The sequence below is a fragment of the Drosophila serrata genome, unplaced genomic scaffold (assembly GCF_035046125.1).
Source record: "Drosophila serrata isolate PLE 108 unplaced genomic scaffold, ASM3504612v1 contig_272, whole genome shotgun sequence".
Lineage (NCBI taxonomy): Eukaryota > Metazoa > Arthropoda > Insecta > Diptera > Drosophilidae > Drosophila > Drosophila serrata.
Window position 1 is genome coordinate 6,362,303 of NW_028257170.1, and position 27,857 is coordinate 6,390,159.

The 27,857-nt window shown below is 35.3% G+C and overlaps 3 protein-coding genes across 3 annotated transcripts; all 3 read left to right on the plus strand.

The window, feature by feature from the left end:
- Positions 1 to 17,644: 17,644 nt before the first annotated feature.
- Positions 17,645 to 18,305, plus strand: LOC110190734 (uncharacterized). Its single transcript, XM_020961356.2, has 3 exons — positions 17,645 to 17,704; positions 17,767 to 18,084; positions 18,150 to 18,305. Exons 1-3 carry the CDS (start codon positions 17,645 to 17,647, stop codon positions 18,303 to 18,305), a joined length of 534 nt encoding a protein of 177 aa, XP_020817015.1.
- Positions 18,306 to 18,827: 522 nt separating this feature from the next.
- LOC110190479 (uncharacterized) lies at positions 18,828 to 19,475 on the plus strand. The gene is made up of 3 exons (XM_020960991.1): positions 18,828 to 18,887; positions 18,948 to 19,265; positions 19,323 to 19,475. Exons 1-3 carry the CDS (start codon positions 18,828 to 18,830, stop codon positions 19,473 to 19,475), a joined length of 531 nt encoding a protein of 176 aa, XP_020816650.1.
- A 924-nt stretch (positions 19,476 to 20,399) lies between these two features.
- Positions 20,400 to 21,105, plus strand: LOC110190733 (uncharacterized). Its single transcript, XM_020961355.2, has 3 exons — positions 20,400 to 20,465; positions 20,524 to 20,841; positions 20,903 to 21,105. The coding sequence occupies exons 1-3, from the start codon at positions 20,400 to 20,402 to the stop codon at positions 21,056 to 21,058; spliced, it is 540 nt and encodes a 179-aa protein (XP_020817014.2). The 3' UTR covers positions 21,059 to 21,105.
- Positions 21,106 to 27,857: the final 6,752 nt, after the last annotated feature.

The following is a 27,857-nucleotide window of genomic DNA, read 5'->3' on the forward strand; positions in this document are numbered from 1 at the left end:
TGCCGGGAGCCGGGGGATAGTCCAATGCAGCTGCAGGGCTGTCAGAGAGCAGACAAACTCATAAATAAAGCCACGTAACGTAACCAGGGGAATGGAGCAAAAAAAAAGAGAAGATAAAAAAACACACACAAAACAGTCGAAGAAAAAATCAAGAAAAAATGTCCAAGTCAAGGGAAAGCAAAAAAATAAATCAGACCATGAATGATTGTCCCACAAACAGTTGCAAAATATATATTTTTTTGTGGGCTTCATAATAAGTTAAGGAATGAATTATAATTAAACAGATTATGGTAGTGTTTTTTAGAATGAATAAATTAAAAAACAAGGTGCTTAATGATTTAAATAGAAAAAATCAGAGGGAAGTGACTTCTGAAACACCAGAGTTATACAACTAAGTCTTAAGCTTAGTCTACATTTTAATCATTAAGCTCTTTTAATTAAAATGATGTATTTTATGATATTGTACAACCCCATTTAATTAAGTCATAACTCAACTCAATCTGCGACTGTTTCTAACCCAAAAATAAAAAGACTAATCATAATTAATGACAGCATTGTTAAATTCAGCAAAACTCAGACGCAGAAATCCTTTTTCGGAAGTTCTTAGAATCTCAGTGCCATTTGCCATTTGGCTACAAACAATTTCATAATAACAATAATAAGTTCCTTTTTTAGACCCGGGCCTAAGCTAAACTTTGACATTTTCATTTTCCCGGAACAGCAATCCATAAGCAAAGTCAGTGGAAGAAGCAACGGCGGCGAACGACAAACAAAAAGTGTTTGTAATTCATTTTAACTTGGCCCAAGGGGTCCGCAAAGTATTTCTCAATCGAAATGTGGGGGAAGAACCCTTTTACCCCGTCTGTCTGGGACTTGGGCCCGTCTGGCCAGACTTTCAAGGCAACGCTTGAAAGGGGTGCAAAAGTCACTTCGCCCGGTCTCCAATCCCTCAATCCTCCCGATCTTCCGCCCACCACAAAAAAAAATATTGAATTCAATTCCAAAAACTCAGCCGCAGCTTCTGACGCTTTAAATGCCCAAAAAGATGACGATGATGAAGAGGTGGAAAACAAGTAAAAAAGAAAAGTAGTAAAATAATATAATGGCAAAGGAATAGAAGAAAGGAAAATGGTACAGGGATTTCTGGTTAAGTATGCATTTTGTTTATAAAGAATTCAATAAGTATTTTTTGTTGAGTTTATAATTTAAGCTTATGCTAAATATTATACATTTATATACTGCACAAATTGTTAATGATTAACTTAAATTCTGAACATTAAATTAGAACATTAGGCAAGAACAGAACGCAATTTAAAGTAAACAATGCTTTGCACTATGATTCCAAACTGGATCTAAAGTCATGCGGTTTTTTTAATTTTAATGTCATCCAAAAAATACTACTAATTTTTATTTGAAATATATTAATATTATAATCTGGGTTGTAAATTCTTTAAACATTTTGGAATACAAAAAATAAGCTAAATGTATAAGAACAAAAATCAATTATTACTTATTTCTTAAAATTCAACAGTATTTTGTTTTGCAATATAATTTTTCTTCTTTTTATAACATTAATTAAACATTATATTATTAATTTCCCTTAGAAATAAATAATGGGTCTATCTATATTTTAATAATATTTCCTCTTAACGATCTACCACTGTACCATATTTCGTAAAATTCATTTTACCAAAACTCGACTCGACTGGCAGAGGATGAAAATCGTCGCCGGCCTGTCAACTTCCAGGGGAGTGGGGCCAAAAAAAGGGGGTGGCGCCGACAGAGTTGGGCGTACGACTGACTGGACTCGTTCGTTTTTCAAGGTTAAGCACACACACACACACTCGAAAACACAGACACCGACTAATACTAATGCAGCTGCGCCAAGTGGCAGACGGCGAGCCAGACTAAAATCCGTAAAGGGCATTGTGGGGAGAGGAGGAGGTGAATGAGTGGGAGTGCATTTCAGCTTACGCTTCACTTAATTTTCGGGCTATAAATGTGCGACTTTATGTGTGTCTGTGTGTCTGCGTCTATGTTGATGCGCCGCCTGTATGTGCAGGCTCGAGGGTGCAATATTTATATATCCAGTATATGTGGAAATCGAGGGTATATTGTATTTAGGATTTGATTTGCAAAAAATATTATAAGTAACCTTAATTATTACATTTTTAATTAAATTTAGCTTTTGTAATTTTAAATTAAAACAAATATAAACTATATTGAAAGTTTTAATTAGGCAATAATTCTTACAAAGAGTGTCGAATTTAATGTACAATAAATAACAGATATTCTTAAATTTTAAGTTCCTAATATATTTTATGATTTGTTTTTATTAATATTATTCTTATATTTTAAAATTTTTAAGATCCATATTTAAGAGCTGAAATAAAGAACACACTTCCGGTTTCTCTCGTGAATCCCTTTATTTAGGCCCCAAAAACTAGGCAACACTTTTTGCAAATCCCTTACTAAGGCCCTGCAGGGTACTCTATGGTTGTTACCAACTTCTTTTTACCGTTTCTTCTTGATTTTGGACTGTGGCATAGGATGAATGACGCGCCAAAGTTTCGCAACGCCTTCTGGCTTTGTTTGCACTCGCTCGTGTCCTCCTCGGGTTTTCTACTCTCCTTTTTTTTTCTTCTAGATTTTTTTTTTTATTTTTTTGGAGTGGCCTGTGGCATTTTCGATTGTCGCCGCCATCGTCTACATTTTTATATATATTTTTTTATTTTTTAGTGTGTTTGTGTTTGCCCAAGTGGTCGTTAGAGTGCGCCAGCATGCGACTTACATGTGCTAATGTGATTTACTAGGTGAGTTCAAAAAAAAAATAAATAAAATAAAGAAAAGAAAAACAAAATCAAACAAAACTTGGCGGTGCGGTAAATAAATTCAACGAAGAAGAGTGCCAAATAGTTATAGGAAAGTTCTTCTTTATGTCCAAAGTTCTAAATTGTGGGAAATTGATTGATGAAAGTAGTTGGGAAAGTTAATTCAGTCGATTAAGATAGAGGAATGCTGGGTGAGAAAGTCATCTGTCTTGGTTCTCTTACTCCATTTTATTACCAGAACTTGTGGTGTTTTATTTCTTAAGCATTAAGTAAATGTCCCAAACTTTAAGTTTATTTCTTCCGAATTTTCTAAATTGTTTTGAAAACGATTTATTTGATCTTTTCAAAACTAGAATAATAATAGAAATAACTCTGTTTAATTTACCTTTAAACAAGAGAATACCTTAAAAATTACATAAAAACAGCAGTAAAAAACATTTAGATATATTTCTTCTTGTGGCTTTTCGATATTTTATTTTGCCGAATCACCAGATTTCACCCTTTGATCCATAACTGATGCATCCCACTGTATTTGAAGGCCTCAAATGCCGCCTGGCAGGCAACAACAATACCAACAATGCAAAATCGGCAATAATAGACGCCGCCATACACACATAGTTGTTGTTGTCGATGTCGCCGGTGCAGACATCGTCAGACTTCGTTGTTTACCGTTCACCGCTCATCGTTCGTCGTTCGTCTCTCGTCGTTGCCGTTGGCAGTCAAAGTCATAAACTTTATTTTCTGTTGCCTGCACAAAGGCGCAGCAGCACTTTCGGGAATGGGGTGCAAGCGAGATGGAGCTAGATGCACATGCGACGAGTGTCTCTCATGCTGTATACACTGCAACAAAAACAGGGAGAATTTTAAAAAGGCTTTACAAAAACAAGAAACAATAATTGTATCACGATGAACGTGCCAAGAGTTTGGGTTTTAATTTTAGAGCGGAACTAAATACACAATGAACTTTTGCAACTTTGACGCTTGCATTTCTTTCGCATTCTCAACTTTCAATATATGGTCAGGAAATAGATCGTTCTTAAATGGATGTGTAGGATGTAGTAGAATTTTCATGTAAATAAGGCCGAATTATAGATTTATCATTACTTTAAATTATTCTCCAGACTTTTGTAAAGATATATTTATTATTAATCTCATCAAAAAGTTTCTATATTATCTTAATTCTGTATATCTAAACTTACCTTTATTTAAAGCTTAAAATTTATATCTATAATTATAAATTATATCCTCAAATTTATGGTGAATGGTGAAGTTCACACACTCTTTTAGAAACTTCCCCTCAATTTTTCCAAGTGATTCCTCTTGTCGCAGCTTTTCGAGGGGTTTCCCCTGCGTGGGCGGTGGAACATTTCATGCGTTTTGTAGTCTCAATTCGCTTGCAGTTCGACAGCAGCCGCCAGACATTTTGGGATTGGATAAAGAGGCTACAGAGACAGGAGACCGGAGACAGAGGCGGAGACAGAGGCAGTAGCAGTGGCAGTGGCGGTGGCGGAATGGAGTGCCAAGTGGCAGGGGATTCTGTCTGGCTTTTGAGGCTCTGTCTGGACTGTTTTACTTTCCTTTTGTGTTTGTTGCTGCTCTGCATTATTGTGTATAATCAGCAGCACTGATTGTGCGCTCCAGAATCACAGACAGACAAAAAGCTGTCCGTCCAAAACAGCAAAGTAAAGTGAATTCCACCTTTAGGCCCAGACAGGCAGTTAGCAACCCCCTCGCTGACTGGACCAAGTATTCAACCCATCCTGAAAGCCAAAAAAGCCACCCCATCCACATCCTGTCTGCGTGTCTGTCTGGGTTTTGGCATTGAAAAGTTTCCCTAATTTTTTCCTTTTGCCTTTTTTTCGTGTATTTGGGTCTCTGTGGTCAGTCGATGGTTTGGGTATTTACGAAATGCGATTGCATAACTCAAGCCAAGAGAGGGGATGAGGCTAATGAATTTAGGGGCTTATAACCGACAAATTACGGAGGCAAAGTTGCCTAATTATAAAAGTCCTGACTGGTAATTTCGTGTAAATATATATAAGGATACTTGGGAATGCTTAAGCAACTTTCTAATCATTCTGTCAAGTCTTAATTAAAAAAATATACATTAAATATTGATCAATAAGGGGGATTTTTAATTAAGAATTATATTATGATATGTATGAACTCATTGTATTGTATTATTTATTATTAAAATGCAGTATTTAAATTTCCATTTGGCTTAACCGAATACAAATTCGATTCAAGTTTAAATTGCTATTTAAAAAGGTTCCCTAAAAATGTGTTAAAGTTTTGTACTTTATCTACCTGACACTCTTATCAATCTATAGTAAGAAAACCTAATAGAACCAAGTCCAGACAGTTACCTATTTGACTAGACTTGATTTCCCCCGTAATTCCCCTCAAAATACCTACTCCATATACCATACTCCATCTGTCTTGCTGCAGATCCATTGAATAGTTGCATTTATACCAATATTAAATTGAATGAAATGTAGCTCGAACCCTTTTGGCGAAGCTGCATAACAAAAAAAAAATAAGCGAAAGAAAGAGCCAATAAAAAACGGCAACAGGAAGCCGAGGAGTCTCGGACATGTGAATGTGATTACATTGAAATTTATGTGCATTTGTAACATGGCAACGTGCAACATGTGGAGCGCGTTGTGCAAAAGGCAATTTGAAAACTCTGCTGGCTGGTGTTTCTTTTTTTTCTCCTTTGTGTGCCAGAGTGCAGGATGTTTGTCTGGTAGCATCTCTCAATATCCTGTTGCCAGGCACTATAAATCTTGGCCAGACACAAACACACATATACACACACACACACACACACACACACATGCAGGGAAGCACAGACGGTGCCGCCTTATCAACTGACGGGCAATCGAGCAAGATGCTAATTATAAACAAGCTGCCCCAAAATGGCAACAGAAGCAGCCACGCCACATCATCATCAACTTCATCATCGGCTACTGGGCATGCGCAGCGTTCTCCAAGGACAGATTATAAAACCAGAAAGATCGCTACAGAGGAGGGAACCGACTAATGGATGCCCTTTACAAGGGTTTTAAAAATTAATACATGCATAATTGATTATTAAATGAGCTCTACAGATGTAAGCTGTATCTGAGTATTCTGCTCTTTATATTTGTTATTTATTTTAAAATTTTTGAATTGCTCAAGCAAAGTATTATTAGAAATCCGCAAATTAAATTTTCTCAAAAACCTTTATCAAAAAATGTATTTTCACGTTTATAATATATGTACTTTAAGGACTAAAGTTAAAAGGACACATCTTCATATTTTCATTACCTTTAAAGCCATATTTCTTCCCAAAAACCATATACCCTTGTACCCTTAGATTAAAACTGGTTACTTTGTTGCATTCAATTCATAACTCTTAATCGCTGGCCAATTAGAATAACAACTACCTTCTCTTGGAAATTTATTAAGCATAATGGAATGTCTCTCGAACGTTTATCAATTGATTGCTGGCAAATGCAATTACGCGATCGAAACTGGAAATACCCTATCCCCTTCTTTTTTAAAATTTGTTGTATTTTTTATTCTTGCCTTGCCTTTAGCCCTTTGACTTTCAATTCAATGTATATTTCTTCGGTTTTTTTTTCGCTTTTTGCATGTCTGTTCGGGGCTCGTATGGAACAATTCCATAGCCCCTCTCAGTAGGATTTCCCCCTCGTGCACTGCACAAAAATAGGAGTCTGTAGGGAGGGAGAGTTACAGGCTGAGAAAGCGACTTAAAACCAAGTTGGAGTAGCCTTTTTTGCTGTGATCAATGTACAAAAAATAGGAAAATGCAAATGTTTTAAAAACAATTTTATACAAAATTTACTTTAAACTTTTAGCCAATAGTTCAAATATATCATAAGGGGGAAAAATAATACCCAATGTCTCATAAATGTCTACTTATCCTGTTTAAAAACCAAAACTTGATGGAAAAATGAATCCTAATCAAATACCATTAATAGATCCACTCAAAAATATGTCTTTTTAAATATTAACAAGAAAGGAAGCTAACTTCGGCACGCCGAAGTTTATATACCCTTGCAGATAGAACTTCTATGAATAAAAAACCATACAATACAAATTATATATCTTTGTGTTAAAAAACAATGAAGTAATATCTGCTTTCATTTCATTCGCCTATACATATTATATTTGCAGTTTTACATTCACTGATTTGCATTTTTCCTCCACATCAAACGATCGTTTGTATGGCACCTATATGATATAGTCGTCCGATTTTCATGAAATTTACCACAAAATTTAAGACTTAAATTAAATGCCTATACCTAAAATTTGATGAAAATCAGTTGAAAACTGAAAAGGTTATAAATTTAATTGTATTAATTTCTCGATCGTTCCTATGGGAGCTATATGATATAGTAGTCCGATTTTCATAAAATTTTATGCAAAATTGTAGAGTATAGTAAAATGGCTATATCTCAAATTTGATCCAATTCTATTGAAAACTGAAAAAGTTAAAAAATTTTTTGTAAAAATTTTCCGATCATTCCTATGGCAGCTATATGATATAGTCGTCCGATCCGACCCGTTCCGACATATATACGAGTGAGAGTATATAGAAGGCTAACTACAAAGTTTCATTCAGATAGCTTCAAAACTGAGAGACTAGTTTGCGTAGAAACGGACAGACGGACAGACGGACAGACGGACAGAAGGACAGACGGACAGACGGACAGACGGACAGACGGACATGGCTAGATCGACTCGGCTGTTGATCCTGATCAAGAATATATATACTTTATATAGTCGGAGGTGCCTCCTTCACTGCGTTGCAAACTTCTGACTGAAATTATAATACCCTGCAAGGGTATAAAAATGAATAAGTTACACCCCACGAAGGATATGCAAACCCTTTGCGCTGCCTTTGCCTTTATGGCATACAAAAATCCTAAAAAAAAACATCAAACCGAAAAAAGTCCTCAAGAGCAAGGGCAACAACAGCAACAAAAACAACAACAAATTGTGCTCACCAGACAACAAGGAAAATGCAGACGGCAACAACAAGACCAAGCCAAAAATCGGCAAGCGACGCGTCGCTGATGACGACAGCGAAACACAAACACAAACACAAACAAACGCAAACAACCACCGACGACAGCAGCAGCAGCAGCAGCAGACTTTATGGTTTGCCCGTGTTGTTGCTTTTGCTTTTGCTTTCGCTGACATTGCTGTTGTTGTCGGTCTGCAGCCAGCAGCAGCCGATGAGGAATACTTTTCAAGGTCACGCATAGAATTTCGGTATTTTGTTTCATGCGTCTGCTGCACACACACACACACACACACCCTGAGCTTGAGTGGTGTGAGAGCCAGGGAGAATTAAGGCCAGACACAGACGGCGACTATCCCTTTTGGGCTTTCAGATGAGAGCTTTCCACTTACCCTGTAATCTCCTGAAGAGGAGTTGCTAGGGCTGTGGTTTTATGTCATTTGAAAATAATAATATTGCTATTAAATATTAATATTGCTATAAATAATATAATAATAAATAATATAATATAAAAATATATATATTTTATTTCATAATGTTCCAGGAGAAATTCTTAAAACCTAGATAATTTTGTTTGAAGCCATAAGGCCAACACAGCTCTAAGTCTTACTTGGTGATTTATTAATATTTATTTATTTATTATTTACTTTTGTTTTGTTTCTGATAATCTACTTAAATCTTAGAATTTGTGGAATACTTAATGAGCTAGACATCTAAACATTTTTGTTTAGGCCGTTAAGTCAAAACAACAAGATAACTTAGTTTGAAGCAATATAAGGTGATGGGGTTCAAATTCCACTTTCATTTTACTTATCTAGTGTTTTCGTTATAATATGACTAGTATAATTGGGGAGAAGATAAAGTTGGGTGATAAGTTTATGATATGTGAGTATTAACTAACATGGTTGAGAAAAAGTAAGTGTTTCATTTTTAGATACAAAAGTATCTTAAGGATATAAAAGTATCTAAGAGATACATAAGGATACAATATATATAAAAAAAAATGTAATTTAAAATCGTTTAACATTTAATATTTATTTCATTTTGTATTAAAATAAATCCCAAATGGATTTCTATTAAATTTAAATTTAATGCAACCCAGAATTTTGGGTATATCCTGCGTCGAGTTATCAAGGACTTCCTGAAAATGATTTGCCGTGCATTTCGGTTGTATGCCGAGTGTTGCATCGATGAGAGCGTGAAGAGAGCCGGACCATCCTGGCGACTGTGTGTACGTGTGTTTGAGCAGAGCATTTGAATCACTTTGAGGCGAGGCGTCTGGTGTCTGTGTCTCGCTGTCTGTACCCGTGTCTGTGTCTGACATTGAGCCACTTTGCGACCCGTCGCCTGTCTCCTGTATCCAGTCTCCCGTCTCTCCTGACGGCTCTCCACCAGTCCTGCTCCTCCCACGGTCACCACATCTCCTGTGCACCGTCTGGAGGAGTTGCTGTAATCAGGGGCAAACACGCAAAAAAATATAAATCGAAATTAATATTTGCAATAAAACTATTTTATACAACAAAGGATTCTGATATATATTTCAATTTAATTTGATTTAAATTAATTTCACTGGGGGGAAAACATTAAAACATGTCCATAATATAAAAACCAATTTATATTTTAGGAGAATATATAATTTCTAGCTGTGCAGCTTAGGACTGTCTAGGGAAAGATAACTTAAGGGGCTGCTTGGTGGATTCCAACCGAAAAAATTGCCTTAATAGCGCATTTTCGTTGATTTTTTTTGGCACTTGTTCTTGTTGCTGCCTGTAGTTGTCCTTGAAGTCGCTCATGTTGCGACTGTCTTTCAATCGCCCTTCCCCTCCTTGCTGGCTTCTCCTTTGCTCCTGCTCTCTGAATGCCTCTGTCCTTGTCCTGTTTGGTAGGGATTCGAGTTGACTTTAAGGACTTCGTCGGCGCTTGGCTTGTCCTTTATTTCTTTTAATGAGACACTTGTGTATCCTTTGCACAGAAGGTACGTACAAGTGTCCTTTTCTTAAGCTTTGTTCGACTTTTTCTCAGGTTATTTTGTCGTCTTCTTTCGCTTCTCTTCCTTATTACACGGAAAACAATTGTGTGGCATTAAATCGTACATAATTTAAGCAAAATAATTAATTAAAATCGTCCTTAAATAGAGGATAAATGTGTTCTGAGCCTTGATTGTATATTTTGGGTGGTAGTTTAATTTTTTCCTTGCAGGATCTTATAATTTTAGTCATTTTTACTTATCTTAAATTATATGATATATCTTAAATATATATTATAATTAAATTAAAGACTGAGCTGTATTTTATAGATACTTTTAAAGAAAACGATACAAATGTGGTTCATATTCATACATTATATAAAATTCTTCAATGAATCAATTCGTTTTATAATAACATAAAGAACCTTACCATATATACTTGGTTATTTTATTATTCTGGTTTAAATGAATATTTCGGTATATATTTTCTTACTGTGCAAGTTTTTCGTGACATTTTTTGGCCTGGCATTTAATAGGATAATAAGCAAATAGGCTTATGTAAGGCAAGGAAAAAAAGGACACACACACACACACACATACACAGCGGGAAACCGTTGACAATGACGTTACTCTGGAGAGTTGAGAGGATCCACAAAGTGTACAAAAAGAAGAAGAAGCAGAAGAAGACCATCAGTCAACAGTTCATCTGGGAATCGTGACGATGGAGAAGGACGAGCTCTCGGGGATGTGGGGGGGAGGTAAGTGAGGTGAGCCTCCTCGCCCGTCTTTCCCTCTCTCTCTCTCTGCCCTCTGGACCGTGGCCTCGCTTGCACTTATCGTAATTTTATGCACAGACCGCAGACGTCTGCTCAGCCCATCCCCCTTTTGCCAACCGGCCGCCCCTGGCCACGGTAAGCTCACCTCTCAAGCGACCCCTGGCCGGCCAGCCAATTGCTCGCGCCATCTCCGAATGCATTTTTTGCTGTTATTTTTTATTTTTATTTTTTTTTGCACTGGCCCCTTTAGACTCTGAGATTGTCTCGTCAAAAATTGATAGGCTGCTTGCAGATGTGCCCCGCACAGTGGGCAACTTTTATATGTCTTTTAGCCAATTAGTTTAAAAAGAAAATGCATCCTTCAATATCCCAATAACTCCAATGAGTACTGCTTTCTTGCTCTCTGGGGCATTTATATTGGTTTTATCCTTGCGTCTCAATAACACAAACGGTTCTTCCTGAAACAGATTCATAAAAAACGTCTCAAGGATATCAAGAAATCATTGGTTATTAGAAGTAAATAAAGGTAAAACATACTTATTAAATACTTAAATGTATCACACTAAGTATTCAATTACTTAAATATATTAATTTGACAAACAATTAATGGGATGTGCTTAAATAATAATAAAATAATATTCTTTTTTACCATTTTGCACCACTGTGCTTCATTTCCTTGCATTCGCAAAGACCTCTGAAACCTTGTGGAAAAAAGCGCGCCTTAAACAAGCTGCAAGTCCCCAATACCAGTCTGCAGTCCCAGTTCCAGTCTCAGTCCCTGAACCTTACCCAGACCCCAGATCCAGACCCAGGTCCAGCTGCAAGACCGAGTCCAGCGGACGACCGACTGTAATTATGGCCATGTCAAATATGGGCGACGTTGATGCAGCAACAGCAGCAACAGCAGCAGCAGCAGCATCAGCGAATGTTGCACCAGAGATGCAAGTGGATTTCAACCAAAAAAAACGTCCCCTCGAAGGATGCTCACTCTCGAGTAAGCCAGTTGATTGATGTGCTCTGGCTGCTGGAGAGTGCTGCAAAAAATCTTGGGGCTGCGCCTGCGATCTGCCCCAAGTTCGAGTTGAAGTTCGTGGCCGTGTCTGATCTGGACCAGGGGTCTCCATCTGCATTGGAGTCTGGGTATCTGCTGCCCCATATGGAGCACATGTTGCCTATGCCGAATCTGCGGTTGATATAGCTTTAAGGACTAAGTTACCCTTTACAACAAGAACATTAAAGGTATATTAGCTAGAAGTTCAATGTTTAGAAAGGTTTTCCTTATTAGAAAATAAATATGATTTATGATAAATATGAAATAATTCACTTTTTAAAACAGATATTGTGAAATATCACAATATTATTTGTATATACCTCGTTCAGAACTTTGAGGATTTAGTTGCATACGTTTTAAATATTTAACTATTTAGAAATATTAATTATTACCATTGTATTTATGTAGTTATTCAGAAAACATTCTTTGTTCACAAGACTTATTATCAACAAAGTTATAAAAAAGGTTTCAATACCAAACGAAAAACTTTTTTAAACTAAAATTAGTTCTATAGTTTTATGACTTTGAATACAGTCCAATAGGTATCAAATATCTCTAGTCCTTTATATAAATTTAATCATCTTAATACTATTTTAACTTGACGGCAATTTTAGTTTGTGTTTGTCTGGACATTGCCTTGATTAAATCACTTTTCAGCCACTGACAGTTAATCAAGGCGTAGGGCCAAGTGAGGCTGCGAGGAACGCACTTTCAAGGTGCATCGTTTGGTGTTCGCTTCGGTCGTGACTTCTCCCCTCTCTTTCTCTTTTGATCTCTGTATCTCTCTCTATCTCTCTCTTATGCCACCGTCTGGCCTGTGGCCTTTCACTCGCACCGACTGGTTGTCCGGACAACCGTCGCCGCCATGCAACTTCCGCCTGCTCCAATTGTTTGCGCATACAAAGAAAGCGTCGTGGCATCGCTGCATCACTGAGTGAGTGTGTGTATGTACACTGAAAGTAAATTAAATTAAACTTAATTCTTTGTCCAATTATTGTATTGAATGTATAATTTTTCAATATTTTTAAACCCCTTATTTACCCTTTGAATTTGTTTATTTAACTCAGTTTTTGGTTATTCGTTTGACGATTTTTGTGAATCCGGTTCAAAGGACCAAATACTTTTCTGTAGGTCAAGGATGTTTCCTTGCAGCTTAGACATTTGTAGTGTTTTTAGAAATCACAGAATTCAGACTTGGGAATTTGTAGGGCTCTTTTAGACAGCTATTTGTAGGTTTTGTTAATTATAATTGAATTATAATTGAATGATTCAACAGTCTTTAAATTTTTCTCCAAAATAACTACTAACTAACTATTTAATAAAAGAAACTAAATATCTATAGTTTTGTACCACATATTTTCTTCCTGAGTGCGAATCGTGTGTATATGTAGGATATAATCCAAACAAACATATTGTTTTGTCTGCCACGGTCTGCAGTTCTACCTTCCGCCTGACCCCCTCGGTGTCTCCGGTTAACTGCCCTTCACACTCCCCCCCCTTTTGGCAGGGCCCTTCGCGACCCCGTCTGTGTGTTCGAAATCCCCTCACTGCGCCCCTGTCTGTGTTTTCGAAATCCCCTCACTGCGCCCCTGTCTGCGTGTCGATTGTGTTGGGCTGCAACAAAGCAAGCGTCGTCGTCGTCGTCATCATCGTCTGAAGTGCATCGCAGGAGAGGTAGGAGCAGCAGCAGCAGCAGTAACAACAGCAACAGCAGCAACAGCAGCAACAGCAGCAACACCACTAAAAACAACAACAGGCGAAGCAACAGCAAAGCTCAGCATGCAATTTTTTTGTTTGTCGCTGCAATGCACTTGGTTTTTTCCCCTTTTTTGTTCGCTTCTTTTTCGATTTTTCGTTTCTCATATTTTTTCTCCTGTTCTTACTCCTTTTATGCATTTTTTTCGTTTTTGTTGTTTTGTACCCCTGCCCTGCATGGCCAGACAGTGTCCAGAAAAGATCGGGGCTATGGGCTTATTGACAAGAAGGGTTAATGCCTTTTGAGGCATTTCGGTGTCGCATCAGTCAGCTTAGTGTCACACAAAAACAGGCCACTAACTATAGTCTTAAGATCCATAACGCGTCAATTATATGGTAAAGAATACCAAGGCTCTTTAGAAACTTGTTGAAAAACGATACGTATTTTGAAAGTTTTGAAGAAAACTATTTAAAGATGGTTACTTAAAAAATAAAGCTTTGTTAAGGATAATGAGATCAATCTCAAAAATGTGGCCAGATCTTTTACAATATCATAGAATATTTAATATTTTCCAGTTTACCTTTAATCTCGCTTTTTGGATTCTTAAAAATACGTTTCCTTACTTCCTCTGAACCTTAAGTTTAAATATGTTCACTGATTAATGCAATTTAAGAAAGTTTTTAAATGTGTCCCGATCTTCTATTTCTTATTTGAGAATTTTACTTTTTAAAATACAAAAAATTTTGGGACTATAAATAAATCATCGAACCCCATTCAATTTAATTAGTCCACTCCTATAAATCACGTGCCTCTTATAAATATTTCCTATTATATTCGGTGACATTAATTATTCCCTTTCTATGTATTACTTTCTCCTAAGCTTTTTATGTCTCATTTGCCCGAGCAAATCTGTTCCTCCTTCGTCACCATCCAGGTTTTTTCTTCATTAAACTTTGCAACAAAAGCACTTTTGTGTCAGTGAGTCCGGCGTCGACTGGAGTCCACCGGAGCTATCTCCTGCTCCTGCTCCTGCTCCTGCTCCAACTTCGACTCCAACTCCGTCTCTGGCTCTGCTCCATTTTGAAGTTGTCTGCGTCTCAGACACCGGCGACAACAACAGCGAGAATATCAGCGACAGCAACAACATGGTGCAGCCTTTTAGTTTAAGTTGGAGTCGTCTGGCACCGGACGGAATTACACTGTAATTTAAATACTATACTGTATATAAAAAACGATTAAATATAGGAACCATAAAAACGTAAAATTGCTACAGGAACAGGAAACAAAAGCAATACTGTAATACAAACATTGTGCCACAAATTGATTTTTAAGTACAATATTTTACTGCTCTCTTTTATAGCCTCAAAAATATTATTTCTAAAGTAGAAGAAAGTCGGATCATCATCAAAATCTTGAAGAATTTGAGACTTACTTAATATATTTTTATATCTTTCATATAATGTTTTCAAATGATTAAATATAAATATACATATACATTCTAGTTAACATGGGTACATGAAAAAGGATTAAAAAACGAATTTTGAGAACTTAATTTGTTTTTGCCAATTGATTTTCAAATACAACATTTCATTGCATTCTTTTAACTTCAAAAATATTGTTTTTGAAGTCAAAACAAGCCCAGAATCTCTTGAATACCTGATCAATTTCAGACATTCTCTAGAAAGTAGTATAAAAATTTATAGAATAATTTGTGTTAGGATTTTATATCTTATTTTAAAAGACCTATAAACTTCAGTATCATTTTGTTTCTGTGCAAAATTCGAAATCGCAGAATGGGACAACAAGAGTCTGGGTCTCTAACTGTGGCTTAAGTAGGTTGACTGGCGGCTGGCTAACCACCCCGTGGATTCGACCCGGCAACCACCCACCGGGGACACCGAGCCACCGAGACACAGTGGAACACCCACCCGAACGCCTCGTTTTGGCCCTGTGATGTGGCCTCTTCTCTCGCCTACAATGCCTTCTGCTTTGTTATTCATATTATCCGGCAAATATTTGTCGTTGTCATACGAAAAATGTCTACAGAATGAACGCAAAAGCTGGAAAAAAAACCCCTTTGCACGACGGGGCGAGACAAGAAAAAAGGGTTGCTTTTGGCATCGAACAGGGACTACCCTACTCAGGCGACAACGCAGGGATTCCAGATTCGGATTCAGATTCAGATTCGGATTGAGACTCTCTCTTGGTTTCCCCAGTTCCTTCACTAATGGCCGCAATTGTGGGCTCAGCAGCCAGTTGCCGACCCAAATTGTCTGCAACAATTGCATGCCGAGATTTACCCCCGAAGCAGCCTGCTCTTGTCACCCTTCACCCTCCCATAATAATATCTTAATAGATTCTTTTTGCACGGCTTCGACTTCTTGGATTTCATTTGAATGCGAGTGAATTCAGTGAGACTTTCGGTGGATTTGGATTGCCATGTCTGTCAGTCATTCCATCAATGTCGCTGCCGCAAAAGGTGTTTCCCGGAAGCCTTTCTTCGCCTGACTTCTTAGCATTTTGTTCTCGTTTTCTCGTTTTGCTTACGAATCTCTGCTGTCACCTCCTTGTGCAATTTGTATAATGAGAATTTGCCACAAAACTCTTTTGACTTTCAGCACCTCATTGTGCCTGGGCCTTCTGGATTTTATGGCGGAGGGTGCTGGGCTTCTTTGGTCATTTACGCGACATGTTGCCAGTTTGCTTCTTTGGGTTATGAATTTGGTGACATTAAATGCAGATTTTTACTACTGTCTTTATGGGTCTCGTGGGGTTCTTTTAAAGGGTATTCTTTGAGTTTTTACTTTCTACAGAATGTGGAAGGAACATGGAAGAAGTAAAGGTTCTTGTACTTGCTTTCGAAATTTTAAATTTCTATACATCCTTTCTCTATCCAAAAAAAAAGTATGTCGATCCATAATCGAATGTTCAGGAGGATATAAGCTACGCTTCATAGAGATCAAGATCATTAGTTGCATGTTTATTATTAATCCCTATAATCACTTCCTTCACAAACAAATTTATAAATTGTACAAGGATATTTTAAACATAAAACACACTTGTCCCTATTGAGTGAGTACTGCTTAATAATTAAATTTATAATTCATTTCTTTAAAAAAAGCATTTAAAGGACGATATGATTATAATTGGAATGTATTTAAGGCCCTTCAACTCTTTTATCGAAGGCCACAATTTACTACTGACGTTAGTTTTCAATTTGTGGAAAATCTGTTTATTCAGAGTTTAAAAGTTAGTAATAGTAATTATTTATAAAATAAACTTCCATATAATTGTTAAATATAGTTAAATATCAATAGTTTTTATAATTGTAATTGAATAATGAACGATTTAAAGTTCATTCTGGGTTTTTCCACTCGAATATTATGTATGATAATAAAATGTGGAAATATTACATTATTTTTACTTTAAAAACCATGGAGGGTAGACTGCGATTGATAGGCGTCTTTTTAGTGCTACTCACCTGGAGATCAAGTGTAAGAAATAAAAAATATATAACATATAAAGTATATCCTAGTTATTCTTAGGACTCTACCAGCTACAAACTGTCCAATTTAGTTTGTGGCAGTTACAATCAATCCTGGGTCAGGATAAACGAGTGTCGCTTGAAGGCTATTAGTCGAAATAAAACCATTTTGAACTATAATGTTACTTTTCTACATCCTACAAACGATATTGTGATGCATTATCGAATGTTTAAACGGGAAAGTGGATATAAACCATGGCTTATCAACACCAAAGTCAATAGTTGCCAGTTCATGAAAAGGCCCCATAATCCTGTTGCCATATTTATATATAAAATGGGCAAGGGCTTTAGCAACATTAATCACACTTGCCCCTATGAAGTGAGTACTCCAATATGAAATTAATTAAATTAAATAATACATCTTTTATGTTCATTTAAAGGGAGATATTGTTATAAGAGGAATGTACCTTACGCCTATCATAGAAACACTTCCGATGCCCACCGGCGACTACATGTTGGCCATTGAATTTTTATTCTACAGAAAGCCCCAAGTTTCAACCAATATTAGTTTTCAATTCATAGAGAATTTGATATGATTTATAGTCCAAAAATGTCAGTGAATTTTGAATATATGTACTTATTGAAAATCCCACCATGAGATAGCTAAAAATAGTTAAATATCAATAGAAATGTAATTATAATACAATAATAGACCATTAAAAGCAAATTCAGGGTTTTTTTTCCATATGAGTGATTTTATAAATAATAGAATATACAAAAGTATAAAAACATTTTTACTCCAAAAACCATGGAGAACACACTGCGATTGATTGGTATCCTAATATTTTTAATATCCTGGAGGCAAAGCGTGAGTTATTGTATATTAAAATATATTTATAGAGAGTTATTAAATATCCTAATTATTATTAGGACACAACTAGCTATAAACTGTCCAATGTAGTTTGTGGCAGTTATAACCAATCCTGGGTCAGGATAAACGAGTGTCGCCTGAAGGCAATTAGTCGAAATAAAACCATTTTCAACTTTAATGCTACATTTCTATATCCCACAAATGATATAGTGATGCACAATCGAATGTTCAAACGGGAAAGTGGATACAAACCATGGCTAATCAACACCAAAGTGAATAGCTGCCAGTTTATGATAAGACCCTATAACCCCTTTGTCTTATTCATATTTAAATTATACAAGGACTTTTCCAACATAAATCACACTTGTCCATATTACGTGAGTACTCTAAAAAATATCCGTTAAAAGTGTTAATTAATAGTATTTTTTATATTTATTTAAAGGGGGATATGATTATCAAGGGAATGTATCTAACATCCAATATAGAAGTTCTTCCGATTCCCACCGGCGACTATATGTTGGCCATAGATTGGTTATTCTACAGAAAGCCACAATTTGCAACGAATGTTAGTTTTCAATTTGTGGAGAATTTAATATAATATGGATTGGAATTTATAATTGATTTTCTTGTTACATTTTAATAAACGAAATAGCATAAACCTACGTTTGTAATCTTTGTTTAAATAAAAAGAATACACATTTGACATGATTATGGGGTTATGACACTTCATTGTTTAAAGGACAAAAAAATACTAAAAGAAAATCCATTTAAAATAATTACAAATTTATTCAAATATTTTTGTCAACAGTTTTCAATGATAGAAAGCTACAGAGTTTAAAGTTAATATTTGGGCCATTTAGTTATTAATCGACAAGTCAATCATTAAATGTTTGTTTTATTTTGCACAACCAAAGGTCTATTTTCTATATTATTTAACAAGTATTAAAATCTATTAAAAAATAATTATACATATATATATAATTATTATATAATTATATATTATATATATATAAAATAATATATAAAAATTAAATATTGTTTAAGTGGGCAGATGTACATTATTTAAGGTATTTAAATGGGAATATTTTATGATATAGTTTTTATTTAAACGGGAGCTAAAATGAGAAACACGCTAGGAGTGGTCATTTTACTGACCTTAATTCTCCCCTGGAAATTAAGTGTAAGTTTATTTAATAAAGAAACTAATCTCAAAGACTATCAAGTATTAAATATATCCTAGGATTCGGTAACCTATAAGTTGACCAACTTTAGGTGTCAAAGCTATGAAAACTCCTTCGTTACGATCAATCAATGTCGCTTGAAGGCGATCAGCAGGAACAAGACTATACTTAATTTCAATGCCTCCTTGGCCAATCCGGCTAATAGCATTTTCCTGGAATATCAAATGCTTAAAAGAGCAAATGGATATAAGCCCTGGCTCTTTAACGTAAAAGTCGATGGATGTCGATTCCTTAGAAAACCCTACGATCCCATTACCGTCTTAATATATAATGTTTATAGAAGATTTTCCAACGTTAACCACACTTGTCCATTTACAGTAAGTAATTTTGAATTGAATTTTAAAATTTTAAAATTATTATTTCGTTATTAAAAGGGCGACATTTTAGTATTGGGAATGTATCTGACAACACAGATAAAGACAATTCCATATCCAACAGGTGACTATATGCTGTCTATGAATTGGATCTTCAATCATAAACCACAATTTATCACAAATGTAAGTTTTCAATTCGTTGAGGATTTGTGATAATAGAAAAAAAAGGGTAACTGGAATAATTTTTATATATTTGAATTATACAATTAAAATTATTACAAATTTAATATTGGTTAATAAAAAACCCGTAAAATAAGTGGTAATTGTTCAAGAACACAAAACATAAAATAAAAACACGTTTCAAATGTAATAAATATAATGTTTGTATCATTATTATATTTAGAATTAAACAATTATTTCAGGTAAACCATTGAAAAAGTATATTTTTGAGTTTAATGTTTTGATATTCTGTGAATAAACTCCTAAATTATATCTAAAAAGTTTTTTATTACCAATCTTTCAAAGATTTCTGTCTTAATTACAAATTTATAAATTTATTGCCCACATATTAAAAATTATGTTCAATTTATCTGGAAACTCTCTTTTCTAAGGATATATGTATAACCTTTAAAAGCTTCTTGGGGTTGTGGCTTTGTTGTGTTGTGAGTGGCCCAAAATGCGTCCAATAACCCGTCATAAGCAGGCTTTTGGTAATAGACCTGTCGCTTCAATGGCCAACTCTAAAAGCCATCCCCAACATATGTTAGACATTTATGTCTTGCTCTTCGACACCAGCCAAAGGCGGCGAGTTGATCGCCAAACCAAAGCAAAACAGTGAAAGAAAAATATAAAGAAGTTTTGATTAATAAAAAATAAAGAATATGTAAAAATATTTCCTTAAATTAATTAGTTAAAGTTCAAACACCGAATCGAAAAACAACACGTGTGCTCTTAATGAGTCCACTATTAACTGCTAACTATTAAAAATCCATTACTATGAACAGTAACTAGTAATTGAAAACTAATTGGAGTTGAAATTAAATAGCGATGCTAATCATAAAACGAAGAAAATATGTAACCAATATATGGAACTATTTATGGTGCTAGCACTCAGTAGTTTTTGAACCTTCAAGAAACATGAGCGACGGCCTCAAAATACTCGCTTTTCTCTGCCTCATTTACGCCTTGAACTGGAGACCTATTGTAAGTTCTGTAGATCCTCAAAAAATATCCTTCATATATCCTGAATTTTCATTGTCAGGATTCGGTGATCTTTAAGCTAACAAATGCCGTGTGCAGTAGTTACAACAAATCCTGGATCAGTATAAATTATTGTCGCCTGAAGGCGGTCAGTCGCAACAAGGCTGTGTTCAATTTAAATATCACCTTTCTGCAACCAACCAACGATATTGTGCTTCATTATCGATTGTTTAAACGGGAAAATGGCTATAAACCTTGGCTTGTTAACCTTAAAATGAATGGCTGTCGATTTATGCGAAGACCATACGATGCCCTGGGAATAGTGCTTTTCAATACTTACAAGAACTTTTCAAACATCAATCATACCTGCCCGTATTATGTAAGTTTTATATCAATACTATTAGCTATGATTATCAGTAACTTGGTTATCCTTTTTTAAGGGTCATGTCTTTATAAAGGATATGTACTTGTCAACTGATATTGTGAGACTTCCTTTGTTCACTGGGGATTATTTATTGGCCATTGATTGGATTTTTTATGGAAGGCTACAATTTGGCACAAATGTTAGTTATCAATTTGTGGAGGATTTAATATAAGATTTTATAAGTTTTGATGAATAAAATCATATTTTTATTTAAAGTTATTTAAAAGCCTTTTGACACTGAAAACAAAGCTGTATTTCTAACTCCATTCTTCTTTAATCTGTATCAATTATTCAATCATTATTTCAAAGCTAGAATTCTTATAAAAAGTGATATTTTTCTCTCAGTGCCTGATGATACTCAGTACCAAACCCCCCCTGAAAATCCCAACCGCAACTAGCTAACGTCGGTGTTTTGGCCCTTCGGCGACTATTATTACTACATTTACGACCCTGCCAGCCGTCTGTTGCTTCTTATTTTCCTGCTGCTCCTGCTGCTCCTCCGTCTCCTGCCTCTGCCCAACCTTCTTGTGCAATGGCCCCTCCAGCGTAGTGTCCATAAAAATGGCATTGTAATGGGACTTTGGAGGCGTCACCATCGTTGCCACAGCAGAGTCACTGATTGACACTTTTTATGTTTCACCGGCTGCCGCTGCCGGCAAAAGTTCAATGAGTTATGATTCAAGCACCCGGAGCCTTTTGTATTGGCCATTGTTCCATCTTTAGCCAGTCAATAGAGGGCTTAATGAGCTGGCCGCCTTTGAAAGGAGGGAGAAAGGCGGCAGGAAATTCATTAGCAAAGGCGGCTCCATTACCCATCCATGATGTTTGTACCTGTTGCATCCGATGATAAATCGAACTAAATGCACAGGACCAAAATATTATGGTTTGTTTTATATAAATTAATATTATGTTTTTATTAGGACGATTTTATACTATCGTTCCTATGGCAGCTATATATATGTATATATAGTCCACCGATTCGCTATTCTCCTACTTATATACTCGCCAAATTATATAGAAGAAAAAGTCCATAGTTTCATTCAAATAGCTTGCTCTTAAATTTGTTCCAAAACAAATCTCGCACATGTGGGCTTATGATTCCCAACTGGTTCAAACATCCCCGGAACGAAGTGACTTCTACCAGCCAAGTCTCGGATATGTGTTGTATTACAAAAATTGCAAGTCATTGTTTATAAGTGTTCAAAGTTAATTACTGATCATAGTTACTTAGTGGTAATAGATACTCACTGATCATAGTTACTTTTTGGTCATTGATACTTATGAATACTGATTATAGTTTTTTTTCTGATCATCGTTACTTCATGTTCATTTATACTTACTGATCATAGTTACTTACTGGTCATAGATAACATACTTATTCTTCACAGTCCTACCCTATTCTATCCTATCCTATCATATCCAACCCTAATCCTATCCCATCCTATCCGTTTTTTTATTCCTTCCTATCCTAATTTGGTCTTATTTTAATGTTTTTATTCTTTATTCAGATTTTGTTATGTTTCAATAAATCTTGTTCTGGAATTATTGGACTTCTATTATGATTTTCGGTCATTTAAATATTAAAAATTTTATTAAGAATGCATTAAATCTTAAAACTGTTGTTTATCAGTTTAGAAATACTTTGTTAAAACCTTAAGTAGCTGAAATCTTCTTTCATCAATTTATTTGATAAATATTCAACCTCAATCATCTCAATCATTTTTCTCTGTGTGCCATCGATGCATCATCAATCGCCGGCAAATTTTGAATGAACCGAGTGAAGAGACTCGTACTCTGGCATGTTTCGCAATCAGCATCACAGATGTATCTGTATCTGTAGCTGTAGTTGTATCTGAAGATGTATCAGTATCTGTATCTGTTTCTGTATCTGTATCTGTATCCGTATCTGTATCTGAATCTGAATCTGAACCGATGCCCGACTAGACTCATTGTCTGGCCAGCATGTGAGGCGATGCGAGTTGTGTGTGCCATTCGCCATTTGCCTTTGGCTTTGCCTCTGCATTTGCCACCGCCACCTCCGTCACCACCTCCGCCTCGGACAGCCTTCTTCATTTTCTTTCTTTTTTTTTACCCCGTATAATATTTATTTTCTTCTTTACGCCGCGGCAGGCTGACGGGCGGTGTCTAAAAATATCAAGAGCACATCGCCACCACACATCGGTACATGTAAAGTAAGTGCAAGCTTGTCTGCGATGTCTTTTGTTGTCTCGCCACAGTCTGCTTATCACACAAAACTGAAGAATCAGAAGCAGAATCGGCAGCGGGAGCGGGAGGGGGAGCGGGAGCGGTATAAGGAGCAGAAGCGGCAGCAATCGGTGTCGCTCTGCCAGCGGCAACAATGAGTCAAGACAGATATTGCAGCTACGCAGCAGCAGCAACAGCAACAGCATCAGCAACAGCATCAGCAACAGCATCAGCAGCAGCAGCAACAATAGCAAAAATCCAATGACTAACACTCTATCACCTCCGATGGGTTCTACCCTATATAAAGGCTGCGGAAATCAAGGTGCTTCTCTTAGTTTCCCACAAGTTGAACAAATTGATAAGCAGCGAACAGATATCATCGATTAATTGTTGGTAAATAATTATCTAGGGAAGTGAGGTGTGAAAATATCAACAATTATTTGTGCAAGCCTAAAATTGTATAAACAAAGTTTTGTGAAAAAAATATATATTAAAAAATAATCTATAAAAAAAAAACTAGTTAACTGAACCCAAAATACCTGATGGATAAATAAATATGTAAACAATGATTATAGAAAATAATTGGACAATTAATGAGTTATGAATAATATTAATACCAAAATATATAAATGAAATATTTGCATGTATAAAATAAAAACGGTTTAATAAATTTGAGGGTGAAAACCTTACAAAAAAAAATCAACTAAGGTACAAAAAAATAAATTAGCATATAAATAAAATAATAAATATGGCATATCGATGTTATTTTTCAACATTTCTATAATGGTTTTATGAAATGACTTAAAATTATTATATATTAAAATTATTTCAATTAAAATGGATGAAAACCAAGAAAAGTAAATATTAGAACTTAGAACTTAGTTTTAGATGAAAGCCTAAATTATTAAAATATTATTATTAAAGTTATTAGATCTATTTAAATGGTATATTCTATCTATTCTATAACTTCTTCCCATTAAAATATTTTCTACATATATTTACCACAATTCTTTGCTCATTTGAAATGTAATTAAATATTTCCAATGCCAAATAAACAACTCTTGATTTAGCAATGATAAACCCCTCATTACGATAATCTCCCCCTCCCCTTGCCAAGGCAAAGTTTAATTGCCTTTATCGGTGGAAGGGGGAGATGAGGTAATGGTGTAAAGGCTGACTCTACCACATATTACGTATACGACACGTGCAACGCTTTCACACTGACAATTAAAAAAATTGCATGCATATGCATCTATTTTATTTATTTAATTGCCACAATTTATTTATAAATGCAGACAGACAGCTCACAGCCTTGGCACGATCACTTGATTGCCCATCGATCGAACAAATCGATCGATCGATCGATTCCCTTGGCCAGGTGGCTAAGAGAAGCCGCCCAAAAAAAAAAGAACAAAATTAACAAAAAAAGCAACCATATTCCCCTCAATAGAAAAGAGGAGGAAAAAAATATATACGAAATACGTCAGAACATATTAGATTATCAACATAAACAAAATGTTCCGTCTCGACGAATGTGTACATAGTAATTTGTGTTGTATTTCCACACAACATTTTTTTTTTTTTGGCAATATTTAGTGTACAAAGGAGTATGAAAAAATAGAAAAACAAAATAGGAAAGGTGGCTATAAATGTAGGAAAGGTCGATACCCTGATACCCTAAAAGTTATTGTCAAAGTTTTGGGTCAATTTATGCAGGTTAGAGTTGAAAACTTGTTAAAAATTTTTAGCAGAAATAAAGAAAAGTACATAAAGTACCTTATTTTAGCCAAGAAAGCTATAAGATATAGTTTACTATTCCTAAATATATTCCGACCTTATCTCTCTACAATATATTTAAAAACTATTTGCAAAGTTTGAAGTAAATGAAGTTAAGCCATAATAAATTTGCCTTATCTAGATCTTCTTGTCTTATGATGCCTAGCAAACTTCTGATCAAAGGCTTGATACCCTTTAAGGGTATACACCAAAATATTGTTATTTCTTGGTATGCCAAAAAAAAAAATGCAAACACAGACGTGAGAGAGACGCGGCCAAGTGCCAGTTTTGGGTGAATTGTGAGGCTTTTTGGTTTTTTTTTGTTTGTTGCTGCCTTTGCCTGGGCGGGTTAGAGGTGGTGCATGGGCGGCGGGCAGGCACAGGGGAGGGGGTGGCGGGGGCTCTTGGTAACCGCAGGTAGGTCGCCAGACACCGGCATACGTGAGAGAGAGAGGAGAGACCCCGGCCAGACAATGTTAATTAGCACTTCATGATAAGTTGTCTCAATTGTTGCCGTCGTCGGCTGTCGACGTCGACTGTCGCCCGTCCGGATGTCGGATGGCAGCAAAGTGCGCAGCGGGGGTGCCTGTAGTTACAGGGGGGCGCGCGCGCGGATTAAACGGGAGCGGGAGAGAGGGGGGTGGGGCTCATAGCCGACACAACACATTCGATTAACAACAACCGGCTAGCCAGCCAGATAGTCAGCCAGCAACAAAATAACAAATCCGTAGACATGCTAATACATTTGAAGTTTCTATTTTAAAACAAAAGCACCAAGTGTCTGGCAAAGAATATTGTGCAAATTTGCGCAATTAATCGACTTAACGGGTACCCTATAGTGATTTGTAAGGAGAATTAAATATTTTCTTGGGTTAATAATAAATACAGGAAATAGTTCAACCAGAAATAGCAACAATAAGTATTTATTATGAGATTCTACATTAGGATATTCAATAAATCCTATTATTATATTATATTTTATTAAAAATATATATATATATAAATATATTTAGATATAATTTACTTTTTTTTTTAGTAAATATTCTTATAATATTCTAACCCCTTCTGGGTCTTGTACCTATCCATTTAAGACAGATGAGAATGCGAATGAGATAGACAATATGTTGCAACTATCTTATCTAATAACTTCCATGTTTATCATTCAAATATTTTAAAATAAAAAAGTTTAGAAAAATTTATAAATGTTATATTGGTAATTCTTCTTTTCTAATTAAATCTACTTCAAAATCGAGTTATAAACTAATTTTAAAACAAGGTCGATCTGCAAGAAAAAATCTTATGGTTATCAAACTTCACAATCTTTGAAATCTATGGGTAACTGATACATTATTATCATATAAAATAAAATATAAATATTAAAAAAAATAAAGACTAAGTATAAGAATACAGATATAAAAATATATATAAATATAAATATTTTAATATTTCCGAAATCAATAACTTTGAAAATATACCGACATAAAATTGCAGTTAAAGAAATATTATCTTAATTTTACTTTTAATTTTACCAGATTTTTAAAATCTTTATCGATGCTTCCATTATCGAGCATACCCGCAATCACTGGGTACTGGGGTCCCACTACAAGAAAAAAAAACCTCAATTCGCGTATCATCAAAAGAATGCCACATGTGAATCATATCATTAAAAATAAAACAAAACAAAAAATTAAATAAAGTCAAAATAAAGCTGCATAAATAAATTTAATTAACGTGCGGTGGTTGGCACACTACTCCCCCTGCTTAAAACACCACCCCCTTCCGCCCACAAGCGGCTGTCTGACAATATAATTTCTTGGACTTTGGACGGCGGCTCAAGTCGGCAAACAGAAAAACCGCAAAAAAAATCGAGTGACAATGAGCTAACCGAAATTCACAAATTCACAAAAAAATAAACTAAAAAAGAAATAGTACAAAACATTAGGAACAAAGGTAAAATAAATATTTATTAGCTCACATTAAAAAACAAATAAGAGCGCTGGCAAAGTGGAGTAGGAGGAGAAAATTCGAGATAATAGTCACAAAATGGTTAAAAAATATATAATAGGAAGAATAATAAAAAAAAAATATATATATATAATTAATAAGTTGAGTTTATTCTAGTATCAAACTAGGAAAAATATAGATATAATGGAATATAATTAGAGATATTATATTAATTATTGGTACATGCAAGATTATCCGACAAAATATACTAAAAATTGTTTAAATTATACAAAAAAAAAAAAATTCTCATTTTTAAAAGAATTTATTCAAGTAAAAAATATAAATTTAAGTTAAATCAATACACAAATGTATTAATTTAAAATGGTTTCTTAGCAGTGAAAGTTTAAGTTGTTAACAAAGTTTAAACTGTAATTGGTTCTAACAATAAATCCAAATTTTAAAAGCTCATTTAAATATACAAATTAAAGATTGCAATCACACAAAAAATTAGAAAAAAGTTAAAACTATAAAGTAATGTTTAAGTGCATGACGACAAAGTAATAAAATTGCAATTTGCCAGTTAAGTTTCTGAGCTCTGTCGCTGTTAACATTAACAGCTGGCTCTCCCCTCTCATGACCCGTTTCATTTCCACAGTTTCTTGCGCGCTGCTCTCTCAGCCTCTCTCTCTCTCTCCCTCTCTCTGAAGTTTGCGCGCTCTCTCACTCGCTCACCATTGCTTTTTAACAGCACAATAGACTATGTTAACAGAGCGGGAGAATCATTTTTGGCGCCCGACTCTCTCGGCTCTCGCAATCAGTGCTGCCGGCTTAGCTTAAACAATATATCTGTCTTATCAACAAAAAACATAAATAACGATCTGCCGCAGAATTTTAACCAACTCGAGGAATTAATAATCATCTTGATATCACTACATATTTTAAGAATGCAATAAAGTATGTTTTCCTGGGTTTAGTTTGTTTTCCAGAGATTATTTGTAATATTTAGCTTGTTTTTGCCCATCTAGCCGCTGTGGCCGGTCATCACC